We start from the raw sequence: 19,491 nt of genomic DNA on the forward strand, positions 1-19,491 counted from the left end.
TAGGAGTCTAAGCTGTGTTTCTTCAGAAAATACCAAGCTTTTCACTGCGTTTCATTGAAAGAACCAAATTATAAATTATTTTGAGACAGTTTTCTTGGGCTTTTGTGTCAATCCTGGCAAAATACTGAATGTGAGACTGAAGCCCCTTGTGTTACAAAAAGGAGATCTCCAAATGGCCAAGTGCTTGTGCAGAGACTGAGACCTGTGTTTATTTTTAGGGCAGAAACTTTAAGTGATCCCTTGTGGATTAAAAAAAGAACAATTCTTATTGTAATTGGAATGAAAACCTCCATTCTTACGCAATTTGGGGTTGGAAGCTGCCGCAGTGCAATGGGGGAAGTATTGTTATTTTGAATTCCCAAGCAGGAAGAGGGGGAGATGCACAGGGTGAGGTGAGCAGCTCGGACACAGAGTGGGGACATCAGACCCTCTGTGGCTGAGGGATTTGTCACTCACACTGTGACATGTCCAGTCTGATGACCAGGGAGTGGATGTCTCACCGTGCTGCATGTTCAGGAAGCTTTTCCATGATGGTGATGGTCAGGTTTGGTTGACCATAATATAAATCTGCTGTATTTGTGGGATTTCTCCCCTCTGCTTTAAATTTTCCCAGTCCTCCTTGAAGATGTCCTGATTTTAAAAAGATGTGTGGTGCAGAAAGAAGTCAATTACTGAGTCCCAAATAGGGAGAATTGTGGATGAAGGCGAAGCAAATGAGTCAGATACAAATAATCCTATTAATGTCTTGGCTGCAGCCACACCTAGAAACCTTGAGCAAACATTTCTGTGTAGTTATTCCTGTATTTGATACACTTTACTTGTTAAGTCCTGTTTTAAAATTGCAGCATGTAAAAATTGTGTAGGGCCAGTTGCCATTAGTGTTTAGGACTTTGGAGCATTGTTTTAGTCATTTTAACCATCTGCTCCTGGGTTTGGATGCAGGTGCAAAGAAATTCACAGTATTGCAGTGGGATCCTTGACACCATGAGAGGAGCCTGCAAAATAGTCCTAGAAAAGGAGAAGGAAAGGAGCTAGCGAAGTAGAGAAACCCAGGAAATGACAGAGCTGGTTTTTCTGTAATTCTGCTGTCAGGAAGAGCTATTTCAGAATAGTTTTCTGTGGGTGAAGTGTGACAAGAAGTCCCCAAGAGGTAATGTCTCACTGGGGTAAGCTTGCAGCCCTTGGATTGTTTCCACCATTCAAAGGGAGCGTTTGAAGCTGTTTCATGGATTCTTAGTTGAAAGGTGCATTTCTGCTCCTTCAGCACATTCTGCCCCGAGCAGTTGCAGACAGATCTGTGTCTTAACTCACTAAACCAGTTAATGGTGGAGCTCTGAGCACGTTGTCTGCTGTCTCCTGTGCCGTTGTGTTGGGCATGCCAACGAGAAGGACTGTGCTGGCTGTTCAGGGAGTTCCCTGGCCGAGGGGAAAAGCTGACTTGGGTTTCCTGTGCTGTCCTTTACCCTGATTGTGCAGGGTGCGAATTCAAAGCCACCTCTCCTTATCTGTGGATGGAAGCACATCTGAAGAGGAAGAAGGCAGCAATGCCAGGCAATGTGCCAATTGCTCCAAGCCTTTGTTAGAGATTAAATGAAACCTGAGTCCGTTTGGGCACTGCTGCATCCCCAGGGCCTTCCTTGGCCTCTCTGGGAGGGAGGTGAAGGCTTGGAAGTGATCACACACTTCGTGTCAGTGTCCATTAGCTCCCGAGGCCTTGTTGGTGTCTGCATTTGAAGATCTTGTGTTGAATTCTCAGGATTTTCCACCTGTGGGTCTGTCAGGAGAGCACTGACCCCGTCCAGTGAAACCAGACCATGGGGAAGGATCTTCTGCGTGGAATGGGTCCCCTGTGGAACATCTGGGCCCACATGTTCCCTCTGCTCCCAGGGCAGGACATGTCTCCACTGGTCAGGCTGCCTTAGCTGCAGCCTCTGGGATGTACTGCTTCCTCCATGTGATAAATTCCTCATTCTCAGCTTCAGCTTGCTGCACGCCGAAGTAAAAAGGAGAGACGAGCTCAAGTATCCAAATAAACGTCAATTTTAAACAAGTGCAACCAAGCAAATTAAAAATGGGCAAGATTTCATGTTCGGATCTTTACTGTTCCTTTTTCTCTGCATGAAAAGAAGATTTTGGAGTGATTTATGGCTGTCATGCCAGGCTTCTCAGCGCTGTCTGTCAGTTGAGCGGTTGATTTTGACAGCCTGCACTTCTGGGCCAGGACTTTTTTTTTGTTCCTCTTTTAAAGCTTTTAACATGAAATATTCAATCCTGCCCTGTGCATAGCACAGCTGATTCAGGTATCACACTTCAGAGAGCCACAGTGTTGGGTCGTGAGCACATCCTGCATTTGTGGCTTCTGTGTGGTTGTGTATTTTCATGGAATTGGAGGCCACCTGCCTGTGACCTGGCAGTCCTAGGAGGAATTTTGTTGTGTCTTCCTCCAGCAGAATTAGGGCTAGAGGAAACAGCTCTCCAGAGTTTCCTGGGTCCACCTGAGGTACTGCAGCCTGCAGGTGTTTTTATGGATGCTCAGACTGGCTGTCACTGCAGGTCAGTGCTGTGTCTGGTAGGAAGATCTCAGCTGGGATTCTCCAATAAACTTATTTTGTTTCTGCGTTTTTTTACAGTTCTGTGTTGTGCTTGTAGAATCCCAGTGCTAAGAAAGAAATAATCCTGTTGTGCAAGCGATGTTGGAGAGAAGTGGTTGTTTTATTTCCCAAACATCATCATTTCTCTTGAGAGACTGTTACGTGGCGTGGCATGAATTTTACTTCTGTGAAACACATGGAGTCAGCAGAGAAGTCTTGGAGAACAAATTGGAGGGCAAGGATCCAACCCGGAGCTGTGTCCACAGTCCTTCTCTTTCAGAGGTTTTTGCTTAATTGCAGATTTTCTATTTGGTTGTTATTCCCTTAGTTTCTCTTTCTTGGCAGAATATTTCATCTTAAATTACTACTGTCAACACATCCTTAGCCCTTCCTGCCCCTCCAGCCCCTAATTGTGAGTGCTGTCTGTGGTGCTTTGCTTTGCTGTAAAAGGTTGTGGTGTTTGCAGCTGAAAGCAAAGCCTGCTGTGAATATCATATTTTATCCAAAAGACACAAGCAGCTCCCCATTAATATTATTACATTGACACCCTGGTTTTATAAACAGTGGAATGTTCTGTGGAATGGTTGTTATCCTGTGATTATGGCTCCATTAGGCACAGAAACAGATGGTTCCTGTCCAAGTACTTTTTATGTTGTCATTTCTAGCAGGAATAAAATGTTGAATTTTCTTCTCTTCGGTGGTGAGGCTGGAAAGGTCACACAGGCTGTGGTGGAGGAACTCCTATTAAAGTGAGGCTGAGAGACCAAGTAGGAAGTGATCTGGAATCATGGAATGGTTTGGGTTGGAAGAGACCTTAAAGCTCATTTCATTCCACCCTGCTGCCATGGACCCCTTCCACTCCCCCTGGTTGCTCCAAGCCCTGTCCAGACTGGCCTTGAACACTTCCAGGGGTGGGAAAGGGTGTGGAATAGACTGGAGCAAGGACAGAGCACACGGATGCTGGAATGGGTTGTAGGTCCGTGGAGCAAGGCTGCAATTGAGATGATCCTCAGGTGGGAAAACCACTGTGTTCTGTAGGGTCTCCAGGTCTGGAAGAGGTGGGGTCCTCAGACAAGCAAACCACCGTGTTCTGTAGGATCTCCAGGGTTGGAAGAGGTGGGGTCCTCAGACAAGCAAACCACCGTGTTCTGTAGGATCTCCAGGTCTGGAAGAAGTGGAGTCCTCAGACAGGCAAACCACCGTGTTTTGTAGGATCTCCAGGGTTAGAAGAGGTGGGATCCTCAGGCAAACCACCGTGTTCTGTAGGATCTCCAGGGTTAGAAGAGGTGGTGCTCCTGCAGTGATGGAGAGGGAAGGGCCTGGAAAGTCTCTGCCTTCCTTAGCAGCCTAAACAGAGCTGGAACTAGACCCCAGATGTCCAGGAGCTCTGCCAGGAGCTGGAGGAGCATCTTTGCCTCGTGCACCATCCGTTTGTCCATCCGTGGCCTCCATCTGCCTTTTTCGTCGGGGTGATGTGGAACTGAACACCTCGGGGTCCCCACAAATGACTGACAAGTCTAATTCCATCTCTGCAGTTCTTACCTTGCTTTTTCAGGTCTTGCATTTGTTAAATGTTCTCATTTTTTGTAGGTTTCGGGTTTTTTCTTGCGTATTTTAGAGCTGTGTATTGAATTCTGCTTTGTCCATGCCTAGGGAATATTTAGCTTGCAGGATTTTTTCCTGTTTTGAGAACCAGAGAGTTCAAAGCTGGGCTTCTGTTTTCAAGGAGTAAGTTGGAGGACTTACCTGTTTTTTTGCATAGTAATAAACCCAAGCTAATTCTGTAGAATTAAGTGCTAATGAGAAATAAGGCAATAAAGTTTAGTTTGTTATTGAAGGTAATTCTGCTTCCACCTTGGAGGGACACTGGCTATTGCTGGGAGAAACTGCACAGTCACCTTTGCTTGGAATTTAATGCAGAATGGAAAATTAAAATATGATCTCACTCTCATTAAAATTAAGTAATTGATGTCATCATTCAATTACATTATTTTTTAGGAGCTTTCAACAAATCTTTTCAGGTATTTTTAAAACCTGACCAAGCAGGGATCCTTAAATTGGAGGAAATGGGGGTAGTTTTCTCTGTTAGGTAACAGAGAGGTAAGGGAGCATCTCAGGAAAATCCCCAAGTGGCAAACTCAGGCCTGAACTCCCAAAGGCAGTGTCCTTCTCCTTCATGGAGATTCCACTCAGCATCACCCATCGCAGGAAATCTTTCATCTCTTGCTCTGAGCTATACAGAGCTGGAGTGGCAAAGGAAATTCAGGGTTTTGTGCTGGCTTCATCGTTTCCAGAGTATGAATATTTAATTTAGGCTTCTTAAGGCTTTTAGCAGATTTATCAGGCTGCTTCCTGTGGTGGTGTATGTGAGGACAACTGGAGAAAACATTTGGATTCGCTTACGGTATGGAAGTAGGGTTTATTTGTTTTGATTTATCACTGAAATACTTTTAAGAAGCTCATCTTTTTTGTGAGTAACTTCCCCATAATCTTAACCAGAAAACAGAACCAGTGGTTCTTACTTTTCCAGTGCCAAGCAGTGTTTTGGTGACAATGTCCAGTTTTACTTGGTTAGGGCTGAAATCTGTTCATACTGCTGTTATGTGGGTAGAAGTTTGTATAAATATTTCATCATTTTGGACCCGTTTTTACAGTAAGATTGATCTTGGAAGGATCGCACCTTGTTCGTGCAAATACACCATGGAATTTTGGCCTGTTATTAGACATAAAGGTCTTTCTTTTCCAAATTCATGATGTTCTGGTCAAATGAACAGTGCAGGACATGAGGATGGGTCTGGTTGCCTTTCAGCACATGAGAGCCCCTTTTGTTTGCATTCTTTTAGTTTTTGTCAAGTTGCTGACTGTGCTCTTAAATAACCCTGCTGATTTCTCCATACTTCCTTCCCTCTACATGTGAGACATTTGAGAAATCGGTTTATTTGAATTGGAAGAGGAGATATTGCACCCTGGGAGAGGCAACAGGAGGAAAATTCTCTGTCAGAAGTAGCTGTGGATTTGGAGATGGCTGGTGAATAAGATCTTTTTTACTTTGAGGTCTGTTTGTTTTGGTTCCACTGATGTCAGTGTGGAAGGGATATATGTCCTCCTAGTTTTGTGAAAATATGTTTTGACAGTGAGGCACAGATAGAATGCAAGAAAATTCCGTGTGTGAGGGTGTTAGTGATTGGAACAACAGAAATATTGGGGTGATATCACAATATCCTGTGTAACAAGGGCAGTAAATTGACTGTTCCTTCTCTTTATGGTAAAAGGATTTTTTTTTAATTTAAAAAGGCCACTTTGCACCAAAAACCAAATGTGATTCATTTTAAAGAACTATTAATGTGCTTTATTAATTAGGAGGAATGGGTGTGCTGGGAGAAGTCTCTTCTGCCCTGAAGCAGCCGAGTTCAGTGACTTTGGGGTGGGTTTGCAAAGTGCAGTTGGGCTGTTGGGTTCTCTTTTCTCTCAAGTTTGGCTCGTTATTTTGATCTTCCACACAGCTCAAAGGCTTTCACATGGGCAGGATCTCACCACATCCTGCTCTGCAGCAGGAACAAAGCCCTGCTGGAGCAGACGTTGACTCTGCCCAAAGAGCCCTGCACAGAAGTCGCCCCTCGCGTGATCCTTCTTGTGAAGAGCGCTGCAGCTGACAGGATAATGGGGTTTTTTAGGCCTGCTGGTGACGTGCCAACAGGGTTTCCTTAGCAGTGCCATTCTTCAAGGAGCCGTGGCTGCTGATGTAAACACAACTGAAAGCTTCACACAGCCCGGACTGAGCGCAGGGCCTGGAATCTGCTGCTCATGCCATGCTGCGCAGGACATTTTTCTTCTGCTCTGTCTATTTAAATCTGCTTTCCCAGGCTCGGAGCCAGCTTGAATGGGTTGTGCTGTTGAGTGCAGCAAAGCTGGCCTGGTGGCTGCGTGGAGGAGCTGTCCTGCTCCGTGGGGCATCCCCCATTCCCGGGATACAGAATCCTGCTTGGGGTGGGGTGTGCAGGGCAGTTTAAGGGTATTGAACAAAGTGTTTTGGCTCCCACTAGTCAGGCTCGAAGGGAATGAAGTGAGCAGGAAAGCTCTGTGCAGCTCCCGGAGCTGCTGCTGCCTCCGTCGGGAGCGCGTTGGGAATTTGGTGGGAGTCTCCGCCAGTCAAATTACAGGTGTCGCACACTAATTGGAGGCTGGTAAAAGTTTAATAATTGTATTGCTTTGCCTTTAAGTAGTGGGATCCTGCTCTGGTGACTAATCCTGTTTAATAGTGACTGTCCTCGAGTGAGCATTTGGGAGTGCAGTGACTCGGGGTTCTGTTCCAGATTTCAGTGCTTTAGGAGAAACAACGTATTTGCTCTCTTGAGCAGCCACCACTTTGTCTGCTGCTTTTTCTATGGAATGGGAGTGACATCCTTATAAATACACCCTTCGCTCCTAGGGAAAACCAGGGCAGGAAGGGCGTGGGATATGTGTCTCACCTCTTGATTTTTGAAAGATTCATTCTTGCAACTGACTGTTCACTGTGTTTGGTTAGTTCTATTTTTTTAGTTGAGTTTTGTTTGAGGAGGAGGGATCTTCTAAGTGCCAGTGCCTCCATCAAGTTCTCTTTCTTTGTTTCATCATGCATAATCATCGACCTCATCGCTGTGACTTGGAATAGCATTATCCCATCTGGAAATACATAATTGCTGTGCCGGGTGAGGTGCCAACTGGGTTAGGTTCTGTGCTGTGTTTAAGGGCAGGTCGGAGTTTGTGAGCAGCTGTTTTGATCACTAGATAGGGCAGTAATTGCTCTTAATTTCTTTCTTCTCTCCTCCTTGCATCTTATTCAAGAATCTAGGATTTATTTAGGAAAAGTAACTTCAGCTCCAGCTGGAGTGAAGTGGGCTGTGTATCCAAACTGCCTTTTGGTATGGTTGGACGAGGTGTTGCTGTGGAGTCAGGATGGGAGGAGAGTTACCAGCAAGGAGTCCCTGTGGCACTTGTATTATGTTAAAAATTGAAGCCAGGAGAATTATTAAATATTGACACCTGAGAGCCAAGAAAGGGTGGCTGATAGGAGTCACTCACAGGGTTAAAACCCACAGTAACTCCTGTTTTAATCTCTTTGGGTGCCAGCATGGTTTTGTCATTGTTTTAATTCCTGGGCTAAAACCAGGTTTGATTTGGAAAATCATCTGTCCACACTTGCCTGTCCCTTGTAGAAAGTGCAGAGTGCCAGAACAGGCAGAGGTTGTGTGTAATCTCTTGTCGTTGGGCTGGACAGACAACTCCTGGGAGAGCGTTATCAGCACTCCCAGCTCACACAATTCAGTGTGTACCTGGAGGGTGACCTGCCTGAATCAAGTGCTGAATCACAGGGCAGTCACAGTTTAGTCATTTCCTGGGAAAATTTGCTTTTCAGTCTGGTGGGAGAGTGCGAGGTCTGCACTTGCACCGGGGATTGAATACTTGGGAATTTCTGCTGGTGTCTGTGAGCAGGAGGTTAGTCAGCAAAAAGAATTATTCAGGGCAGAATCACTTCAGCTGGGTTGTTGAATGCTCTGGGAGTTGTCTTGCTGGTTCTTGAGTGACACTGTCTGTGTCCCCTCCTGCAGATTGTTCTGGTGCAGGGCTGGTGCTAAAACCCTGCAGTGCTCCTGCCTCTCTGCTCACATGGTTCTCACTGACTGCATATTAAAAATAGATTAAAACATTTCTCCTGAACAGATTTTGTAAAATCCTGCTTGTCACAAATTCTTGGGTTTGTTGCATTCAGGAGGGAAAATGCATTTCCTTCCAAAGAGAAGTTGTAGCTATTTACAGGATTTTTACTATTTATCCCTAGGATGGGGTTATATGCAAGATTTTTTTATTTGTATATGGGATTCAACTGTTTATGTGCGTGTGCTGCACATAAATTTTATGGGTAATATAACATTTATATGGATGCACTTCACAACAGACTATCTCATATAAAGTTGACTTTGGTGATTGGATGTTGTAGGTGCTGGTTGGAGGCAGTTGAGCAGAGCCTGTGTTTCAGGTTATCAGGGCTAACACAATTAACTGATGGAGCTGACTAAGAGTTTATCTTGAAGAGTCTTTGGAGCCTTTTAAAAATCATGGTACCTTTTGGAAAGGTAGATGTTAGCTGTGCATTGGCAGCATGATTTGTGTGGCTGATCACAGAATCCCAGACTCACCGAGGCTGGAAAAGCCCTCTGAGGTCATGGAATCCAAGCTGGGACTGATCCCCACCTTGTCCCCAGCCCAGAGCACCACATCCATTCATTTTTTGGATACCTCCAGGGATGGGGACTCCAAACCTCCCTGGGCAGCCCTTTTCAGTGTTTAACTGCCCTTTCCATGAAGAAATTCCTCCTGATGCACAAAGGCATCTTACATCCCGTGGTCCCAGCTGAGGATCTGAAAGGCAAAGTCTTTCTGGCTCTTTAGTTCTTGTTAGAGGTGAAGAAGAGGTTCTTGGACCAATGTACCCGAGGAAGTCCTTTAAATGAACTTTAAATAGAGAGACCAGGACACGGTGATGCTGTGTGAGCCACACATGGTCAGGGTGAGCAGGTTCTCATGTCTGCTGGGAGAGAAGAATCAACCAGAGCACAGTGACACCCACAAGAGGCTCTTTTATTCCCAGTCCTACTCCCAAAGCCCCTGAGAACTCATTTTGCTGACCCTGGATAGTGCTACTTTCAGCAGTAATGCCCGTGATAAATTACCAGATGTGTCTTTGTGTGGGGGAGATGGAGCTGGTGACACCTCCTTGTCACTGATGCCCCCAGCCCAGGTGTGCAGGGGGCACTGAGCCCTGTCCTTAGCTCACCCATTGGTGATGCACCACATATGGCCTCGAAGATTACAGCTGGAAATACACAGCCCAGACGGGTGAAGCGAGGACACTGGATCTGCTGCAACTCGGAAATGCTGCTGGAAGATAAAGAGATTCTTCAGTATAGTTCCAGGAGTTGGATTTACTGCTCAAAGTTAAAACAACAACAAAAAAAAACCCTTAAGGTTTATGGCACCCAGTGAGTGACCTGGGAGAAGATCACCTTGTGACCTGGAATGACCCAGACCTTGAACACAGGGCAGCCATGCCACAGAAACCTCATCTTGAATGGAATCCTTTTTGAAATAATAAATATTGAGATTAAAATAGTTTGAATTTGGTGAAACAACACTCCTAAGCCTTTAGAAAAGGGTTTTGGAAGTGCAGAACAGAGCCCCCACAGTGCTGCGGCCAAGTCGGCTTGTTCTGTGTGTGTAAATTAATCTGGAGCTGATCTGTCTGTGAAACTTTTAACACCAGAGCTGGAGCAGTTTAATGCTTGTGCCCAACAAACACAGCTTTGTGAGCCCTGCTGGGTTTTCAGTGCCCTATTCATGCTGCTGGTGGGAATACAATGGTGCTGTTAAAGGAAACTCCAGAGCCCAGACCTGTGCTGGTTGTTTGGTGACAAGTACAGTGAGGAAGGTGTTATTCCTCTCAAGAAATCAGACTTTTTCTGGAAGACTCTTCGTTCACAGACCTCGCTAATATCTCCAAGAAGGAAACCTGATATACAGCTTCACCCAAAGGAAGGAGGAGGGAATCTTTGAAGCTGCATCATCATTTGGCCTCAGACAGAACAAGGCAGTTGTCTGAACTTGTTTCAAATGTAGTTTTTGTGCTGCAGTTGTAGCTAAGAGTGGTAGGAGGAGTTTAAGGCCATTGCACAGGTACAGTCTATTTGAGCACACAGCCTTAGAAAAAAAGGTTTAAATGTTGTTTTTAGGCTTGCTGAAGCCTGAAATTGAGGATGTCTCAGTTTTAACCCTTGGTAAAACTGCTGGGGAGAGTGTGGGATGTCTCCAAGTTGCCAGTTCTCTAGGAAAATCACAGAAACCCAGACTGGCTTGAGTTGGAAGGGAACTTAAAGCCCATCCAGTGTCACCCTCTGCTATGGGCAGGGACACCTTTCCACTATCCCAGGTGGCTCCAAGCCCTGTACAGCGTGGCTTTGGACACTTCCAGGGATGGAGCTGCCACAGCCCCTCTGGACAGCCTGTGCCAGGCCCTCCCCACCCTCACAGGGAGGAATTCCTTCAAGAAAGGTGAGAAACAGCTCTCAGTACATAAATGAGTGATGACAGCATTCCTTACTAAGTGCTGGCCCCGTGTTGTGCCCATTTTTTGCCCAGGCCACAAGTGCACTTAGTCTTCACTTTGGATTTCTCAAATGTCCTACCTGCCACTCCAATCACACTTGAAAGGCCTTATCTGGAGGTGACGTGCAGCAAAAGAACATTCTGGACTTTCAGCAGCACTTCTGGTCTTCATTGTCTCCATGCTGGTACTCCAGACCCAGACTCTGTTCTGCTCTCTCAGAGCAGGTTTGAGATGATAAAACCACAGGGCCTGGACATCAACAGGGGAGTAGGCAAGAAAGGCCAAGTCATCATGTCATTTCTAGGAGTGAAATCCAGATGAATCAGTGAAAATTGAAAAATGTAATTATTTTTGTTGTGTTTGCCTTTAGTAGAGTAGCTGCCTGTGTTTTAGGCCTAATGGAAGCACCACCAGGATTCTCTGGTAGCACAAACTGTTGGAAACATCAACAAATTTTTTTTTTTTTAAAGTATACAAACATTTTTTAAATACACACAAACTGCTTTCCAATTGGAATCTTTTCCTTGCTGCAGCCCAGTGTTTGGAGGCTTTGTTGGGGAGATGCTGTGCCCTACGTGATCATTTTCCTTAATTTCTCCACTGTAGTAATTATGGTTTTGTTAGACAGTAAATGATTCAGTGTTCTCATTCCATGGGGGAAGGGGAGCGGGATGTTGAAAGAGGAGCATTGTCTGAGCTAGCAGGATTAGCGGGTGTTACCACCTTGCACTGATTGAGCACCACTGGTTAGAACAGATCATCAGCGCTAATTGCTGAAAAGCAGCCTGGCGTCACCCGGGTGGGGAGTGAGGCTCCCGGGGCTTCTTGGGGCGGGATTTGATTTGAATACAGGTGTGCCATCCACCTGATCAGGTGTCCTTCTTGGGGCAGGATTTGATTTGAATACAGGTGTGCCATCCACCTGATCAGGTGTCCTTCTTGGGGCAGGATTTGGTTTGAATACAGGTGTGCCATCCACCTGATCAGGTGTCCTTCTTGGGGCAGGATTTGATTTGAATACAGGTGTGCCATCCACCTGATCAGGTGTCCTTCTGTGGGGCGGGATTTGGTTTGAATACAGGTGTGCCATCCACCTGATCAGGTGTCCTTCTATGGGGCGGGATTTGGTTTGAATACAGGTGTGCCATCCACCTGAGCAGGTGTCCTGCCCTGGGCTTCCCTGGCTGCTGTCATTGTGAGTTCATCCTTTCCCTTGTGCTCCCAATGATCAGAACATTCCAGCTGGATTTGCTCGATGAGGATCGATTCTGTATCTTCTCCCAAGAAATTGGGAGAATCAGATGATGGTTTTAGTGGCGTGGGGGATTTTCACACCTGGTTTGTTCCAGGCCACTGCTTACCTGGGGAGGCTGAAGACGTCGCTGCGCCGGAGCTGTCGCTGCAGCAGAGGTGGCAGGAAGGAAGGAGAGCCTCTTCCTCCAGCCCAGCAGCAGCTCAGCTCACCCTCATCTCTCCTCTAAAGCCCCTAAAGCTGCTTCCCTTTGAGCAGAACCCCATTTCCTGGGCAGGGCCTCAGCCTGGGGAGGCTCAGCCTCAGCTCACTGCGGATATAGATAAATACAGAGTGAACGGAACAGAAATGGGTGGTGGCTGGGAGGGAGCCAGGAAGAGTCTCAACACTGTTTGTGTTTTAATTTCTTCCTTGGGAATGAGCAAACACCATTTTATAGCCAAATTATCAGCTCTCATTTGCTTTGCTGGTGTTTCTTTGTGGTGCCCTGTCTTGCATCTGCCTGGAGAGGGGTTGTGGTTCTCAGGGTGAGTTTTGAGCTCTCTGGGAGAATTTAGCACCCCAAGTGTCACAGAGTGTTTTATTTGTGGAATGAGTGACCAGGTTTATGTCAGAGGAGTGAATGGTTCCAGAGTTTGCAGCCCTATTGTCTTGGTGCACTTCCTGTGGCTGTAATTTATGATGTTCCACGAGAAAATCCACGTTTGTGTCCAGATCTCGCCATTTCCATTTCCTGTAGTTCAGCAGAAAAGGAATATGGTGAAAGAAAACTTCTCCCTTAGCTATTCTTTTGTGTCTGTGTCAGTGGATTGGTTCCAAATTTGGACTCTGCATGACCAGAAAAGAGGTTTTATTCAATAATTTCATTCCACCTGTGCCGTGTATCAAAGGCCGTGGCAATTTGGTAATGACAGTTGTGGTTGCTGTAGTCAGATCATCACGTCCAAGAGGTGACTACACCTGCCACCCAAGCCTGCACATGAGGTCTTTCCCAAGAGGACAATCCCTGTGTCCTGCTGGAGCTTTATTTCAGGTAATTGTGGTTTGGTTCACACCTGCATGGATGGTGCTCCAGAAAGAACTCAGATTTATCTCCTTCCCCAAACCTTGCAGTCCCTGCTGCCCAGTTCCACTTCAGTAGGGCTGGTCTCAAAATTGAGGCTTTGCATTTTCAAATCCTGTGCAGGTGTTTGAGACTGTCAATCTGTTTGTCAGAATAATGTTTGATCTATTTTTTTATGTTGTAACAACATAAAAATTCAGATGGAATTGGAAATTCAGCACTAGGAAGACAGAGCACTGCTGGGGAGACCCAGGAATCTATCAGCTTTTTTATATTTATTACTTGAATATTTCTCCTTGGAACTTCCCTGCTTTTGCCAAGTAGCATTAGGCTTTATTTTTTTATTGGCTTATGCTCAGAGAATCCTTTTTACAACAATAATATCAACAATGTGCACCACATGGCAGTTGAGGTTGCAGGCAGTGTTGTGGCCTGAATTAGCTTCTTGTTTCTCAGAAGCATCTCACCTCGGCTTCAGATTTCCAAATCAAGCCCAGGAACCATTCTGCTTCCATTCCAGTGTGGCTGGGTTTGTTTTATTGGTGGGATATTAATATGGAACAAGTAATTAGAGAGAATTCTCTGCTTCCAGCTTGTGAAACAGAATGGGGTGCTACTACTACATAAAGTTCTGGTATTTGTTCATAATGCACTTACATTATTTGTATGTGTTGTGTTCCTTAGTAACTCCAACAATTTTCTGTGGCAAATGTTTCATTATACGTAGTGTGTAACCACCAATGTGAAGAGTACAATTAAATCGTGTGGAGAAATTAATCACAGAATAACAACCTCTGAACAAACCTGTGGGTTGGCTTATAAGGAGAAATCCCTCCCCTTTCTGTGTTTTCCTTCAGGATTTTCCATCCCCTGGCTCCCAGATGGACATGAGTGTTCTGGCAGCCCAAAGGGTCACCTTGTCCTGGGGGTGCCAGGGCGAGGGAGGGGACGGTCACGCTCTGCTCTGGGCTGGCCTCAGCTCTGTCAAAAACACCTGAAGCTGCTGGAGAGGGTCCAAAGCGGGGAGAAGGGGATGGGGCAGGGTCTGGAGGAGAGGCTGAGGGCTCTGGGGAAGAGAAGAGGGGAGAAGAGACTGAGGGGAGACTCATGGGGGGCTGCAGCTTCATCCCGAGGGGCAGCTCCCATCTCTGCTGCCTGTGACCAGGGACACGAGGCAACCACTGGAGGGATATCAGGAAAAGAAGAATCTTTCTTTTCTTTCCCAGAGGAGTCTGGCACTGCCCAGGCTCCCCAGGGAATGGGCACGGCCCCGAGGCTGCCAGAGCTCCAGGAGTGCTTGGACAGCGCTGCCAGGGATGCCAGGGTGGGATTGTTGGGGGGGTCTGTGCAAGGTCAGGAGCTGCACTGGATGATCCCTGTGGGCCCCTTCCAACTCAGGACATTCCACAATTCTCTGAAAACGGCCTCTGAAGGCCCTGCAGTCACTCAGCACGTGGTGCTTGGGCACGCTGGAGCTCAGCTGGACGTGTCCCCCTCCCTGCAGGTTCCTGTCCTGTCCTGTGAGCAGGGTGAGCATCACCCGAGCTCTGCTCTGCAGCCAGGCACTGCAGTCACTGCTCGGCTTGGCATTTCCCTGCCTTCTGGACGTTCTTCTCTTCAGCTGCTGGATTTGTTTGGGCTTGTTGTGCCCTGACTCAAACGTAGTGTTGGAGGAGTGAGATAAAATTCTGTGTGCAGATGCACACCCTGCCCTGAGCCGCACGAGTAAGAGACGGATGGAATCATGGAATGGTTTGGGTTGGAAGAGACCTTAAAGCTCATCCTGTTCCACCCCTGCTATGGGCAGGGGCACTTCCCACTATCCCAGCTTGCTCCAAGCCCTGCCAGCCTGGCCTTGGGCACTTCCAGAGACTGGGCAGCCCCAGCTTCTTTGGGCAGCCCATGCCAGGGCCTCAGCACCCTCACAGGGAGGAGTTTCTCCCCAGTATCTTACCTAAATCTGTGTCAATCTGAGTCCCACTCCAGCTCTGAAACTCCTGGTATCAGTGCTGAAGTGCCACGGATGTTTGAGTGCCCAGCACTAAGGAGTGGAGTCCATTCCCTTTCCAGGAATTTCACAAATCACCTTGGCAACCAAACTGGGCGCTCAGCTGGGATATTTGAGCAGACATTGGTGGTGTTGGGCGGCTCAGAGCCTGAAGCCTGTAATCCCTTTTGTGGTGTGGAGGGGACTGGCAGGAGGATCCTCTTTGGGGCAAACCCTGTGGCCGGAGCTGCTCCCTCTCCCTCTCGGCAAAGAAAACATCCTGTTTGTGATCACTCACTTCTTGTCATCATGTAACTGTGGCTTGACTTTAGCTTGATACCAAATAATTCTGTTTTCTTCGTGCTGTGTGTTTGATGGCTCCCCATCCCTGGGAGATGGGAGTTGTGAGTGCCAGGCGGGCTGCGAGGAGGCTGGAAATGCTGCAGGGCTGTTTGTTTTAATCCCTCCAAGGTTCCAGTCTTTCTTGTGGTTCTGATGTAATGTGAGAAATTAAAACAAAAGACAGCAGCCAGATGGTGCATCTCCAGGATCAGACAGATTAGTTTTTTAAAAGAGGGAAAAGTTTACAACTGCTTATTCTGGTCTCTAGAGTAATCACTCTAATAATAATCACTCAGAGGGGATTCTCCCCTCTGCTCTGCTCTTGTGACAGCCCACCTGGAGCCTTCTGTCCAGTTCTGGGGGCCCCACCATAAGAAGGATGTGGAGCTGTTGGAGCAAGTCCAGAGGAGGCCACGAGGTTGATGAAAAAGGGACTGGAGCACCTCCCTTGTGGAGACAGGCTGGGAGAGCTGGGAACGTTCAGCACGGAGAAGAGAAGGGGCTGTGGAGATTTCACAGCACCTTCCAGGGTCTGAAAGGGCTACAGGGAAACTGGAGAGGGACAATCCATCAGGAACTGCAGTGACAGGACAGGGGAAATGGGTTCAGACTGAAAGGGGAAGTTTAATTTATATAATTATTATATAATACTTTATATATATGGAAGAAATTCCTCCCTGTGAGGGTGGTGGGGCCCTGGCACCTGGATCATGTCCATCCTTACCTCAATTTCTGGAGATCCCTTAAGCAGCTGCTACTCGCTTTGTTTGCTGTTTGTTTAGTTGAAGATGAGTCTCTGAGTTTCCCCTTCACCCTTTTGGTTGGGAATTATCCCACTTTGTTCACATAAGTTGTTTTGTGGTTACAGAATATTTTCATGCACTCCCAGTTTCCCTTTTTAGTTTTTCACTGTTTTGATATTCCGTTTAGATAGCTGCTGTGATCCAAGTTATTGCATTTAAATAGTGGCTAGTGTAGGTCTCTGATCCCAAGGGAAACTGCACAAGTTCTGTAATATGGAGCTTTGAAATCCTAATGTGCTCAGATTTATTGAGTTTCAGGTTTTTTTCAGCTGTGTTCAGGTGAAACCTTCATGGCACTGAAAAAAAAATCAAGCAGACCTCAAATTGCAAAATTCCAATGTGATTAAATGAGGTTTCTTTGCTTGTTTTTAGGGGACATCACACAGAAGGGGTATGAGAAGAAGAGAGCAAAGCTGCTGGCTCCATATGTTCCACAAACCCAAGGTAGGTCCTTGTTTTGCCTGGAATCATCTCCCACTCCCCTGGCTCTTTGAAACTCAAGGATCAGTCATGAAGGTCCTCAAGAACCATTCTGGAAACATTCTCCAAAATTTCTGTGCTGTGTCCTTCAGCCGTCTTAATGCCTTGTTGGAGAAACATTAGGATTTTTATAATTTGTTGCTTTATTTTGCCAGAGTTGCTGAAGTCACGTCCTTTGGGTACAATTGTTTCCTTTGGTTCAGACATCCAGAGCAGCTCAGCTGGTTGGATGTGGGATAATTATATATAATTGTAAACTGAAGGACGTGGCTGAATGTGTGTCTAATCATTATTTTGGGGCTTACCCAGAATAATTGTTACTGATATGCTGAGATGTTCAGCCACTAAAAACTGATGTGTCTGGTTCTGATTTTGTGCGGTGACTGGATATGACAGGGAGTCCTGAATGGACCTACTGGAATTTACTGAGCCTGGTCTACTGCCAAAAAAAAATTGATAAAGAAGTGAAAGCTCAAAGTGCATTTATTGCCCATCAACAGCACGGGACTGGGGGAAAATGACAGCAGCTCCCTTCAGGCACTTGATGGGGGAAAATAAAGTTGTCATGTGGCAACTTCCTGGCTCTCCCACCCCAAACCACTGCCCAGTTCTGCTCTCCAGCTGGCTCTCAGGTTGGATTTGCTTGTTTATTCATCTCAAGGGGGGCTCTTTGAGATTGGGTTTTATACAGTGTATTTTGTCTGAGCCAGGTGCTGAAGGGAGCAAAGCGAGCAAAAATGTAATTTAGCCTTCAAAATGGAGATTTTGTTGCAAATACTCTCCAAGTGCTGAGGACTCCCTGCAGCAGGATATGATGGGAATCTCAGCGACTTGGTTGTTGCCTATTTATCAAATCTATTTCTGTTTCTTAAAGAAACCAACAACTAATATACACATGCTAATCCCTCTTGATAAGTAGGCATTTGTTGGGCAGGTTTTACAGTCCTCAGGCTAGCATTTGTTCCAGTGGTGATCTCCAGCCTGAGGAGGAAATGGGGAATCCTTGGGTAGTTCAGGAACTCTTGGCAGCCCTGCTTTTATCCCGAGTATTCTGGAGTCTGAAGATGATACAATCCTGGCCCCAACCCTGGCACCGTGCACATGTCTGATTTGTCTCAGAAAATGTTTAATTAGGAGCTGAAAAAAGCGTTTGGCAGGACTGGGCTCTGCTGTGTTAATTGTGGGGCTTTGAGAGCTGCCGGTGGAGCTGAGGTCCGGGCAGAAGCCCGGGAGGATGGAGGTCACCAATTAACCAGAGGTTTGATTGCCCTTCCGGCCCAGCTCTGCAGCTTTTCATCCATCTCACACCCAGTGTCTGGGAACCTCCTGTTGCAAAACCCCAGGGAAGTCATGCGTGAGGGACTCGGAATCAGGTCACCTTGGTAATGAGAAGAAAATTCATTTAGTCCACAACAACAACAACAAAATACTCGGTGCTGGCGTTTCGTGCCATTTCTGGGAGCACTGGACTGGTGCTGGCTGGTGGAGTGTCTCCATTTCATGGCTGTGAAGTGAGAGGAAGGGAGGGAAGGTGGCGTGTCAGGGCATGTCATGATCATTGAGGAGATTCTAACTGCTCCATCTGCCCTCCATTCACATGGCCTCCTTATTCAGGAGTTAGGGCAGCACTGTTCATTACCTAAATATGCATTTTTTTCCTGGTGCAATATCCACTAAATCCATCTAACTGTTAACTTCTGTAAAGTCTCTGCAATCTGCAGATCCCAAAATTTGAAGTCCATAATTCCAGGGAGTTTTCCATTATGGGGTCAGCAGCAAGCACAGCAAATGAAGCCCATAGAGTTGGGCCAGGTGTCCCTGGGTTCTGGGCGTGGGTTCAGGCTGCCCTGGAAACCCTGGAGGCTCAAGTTGCTTATTTCCATGTTTTTATGGCTATGTAGCTTGAAAAAAAAAAAATCTTCAAGGAATAGCTGGTCCAGCCCCAGCACTACTGCTGCATTCTGTTTGCAGGCAGTGGAGTGACAGGTTTGCAGCTGCTTGCAGCATGTGGCACTTGCTCTCCTTGTTATTCATGCAAACATTTATCCTTGTTGATCTTCTACTAGTTCTGAATCTGTAAATCGTTGGCCCTTCACCAAAACACAGGAATCACAAAGCAGTCAATTCTCATTTGAAGCTAAAGACAGTCAGCAAATCCATGGCATCCTTCAAGCCAATCCAACATAATTCATTTTTCATCTCTCTGTCATATTTGTCATGTTTCTGCCAGCAGAAAGTGCAGCTGTAGCAGGATTATTCTGAAGGGAGCTCTAAATAAATCACCTGTCACCTGCCAGGCTCGGCTCACTTGTGCTGCTTTGTTGTGTAACCATCAGTGATTTACACTCCTTCCCCCTCTGTGTCTGAGCGCTTTGTGAGGCCACTGGAACATGTTATTATGTCAGAGCAAAATATTGAAACAAAGAGCTTGTTCTCTGTGTGTCATGTCACTTGGAGCCACCTCTGATCCCTTCCTAACTGGAATGTCATGTTTGCCCTGTGATGCCCCGCAGAGAGATGAGAGGCTTTTACAAGACTTACGAAAGAGAACTGAATATGAATTTAATAATTCATTTAAAATAGTGTTAAATCTGCTGCTGACATCTAGTGGGTGCCTGAATTCATAAATACTCAAGTGATCAGGAAACATGAAGCTTTTCTGTTTGGTCTGTGAAGTCGTGTTGTTTTTGGATCAAAATAAAACCGGGCTGGGTTTGGTGAAGGCAAATAAATGCTGCAAAGATGTTAAGCTGTTATCAATGGAATGTGTTCCAGAGTGACAGGAAGGGCACAAGTTGATGCTCTTGGATGTGGGTGAGCTGAGATTTTGAAT

The 19,491-nt window shown here is 46.3% G+C and overlaps 1 protein-coding gene across 3 annotated transcripts in view; it reads left to right on the forward strand.

Annotated features, from left to right (window-relative positions):
• The window catches only part of DIP2B (disco interacting protein 2 homolog B), a 61,673-nt gene that overhangs the window by 8,645 nt on the left and 33,537 nt on the right, over positions 1-19,491 (forward strand). For all 3 annotated transcript variants that reach the window (XM_072919563.1, XM_072919564.1, XM_072919565.1), the window contains exon 2: positions 16,551-16,622. In XM_072919563.1, coding sequence (XP_072775664.1) covers positions 16,551-16,622 — 72 coding nt within the window. The remainder of the gene's footprint in view (positions 1-16,550; positions 16,623-19,491) is intronic.

The sequence above is a fragment of the Taeniopygia guttata genome, chromosome 29, assembly GCF_048771995.1.
Source record: "Taeniopygia guttata chromosome 29, bTaeGut7.mat, whole genome shotgun sequence".
In the NCBI taxonomy this organism is placed as follows: domain Eukaryota; kingdom Metazoa; phylum Chordata; class Aves; order Passeriformes; family Estrildidae; genus Taeniopygia; species Taeniopygia guttata.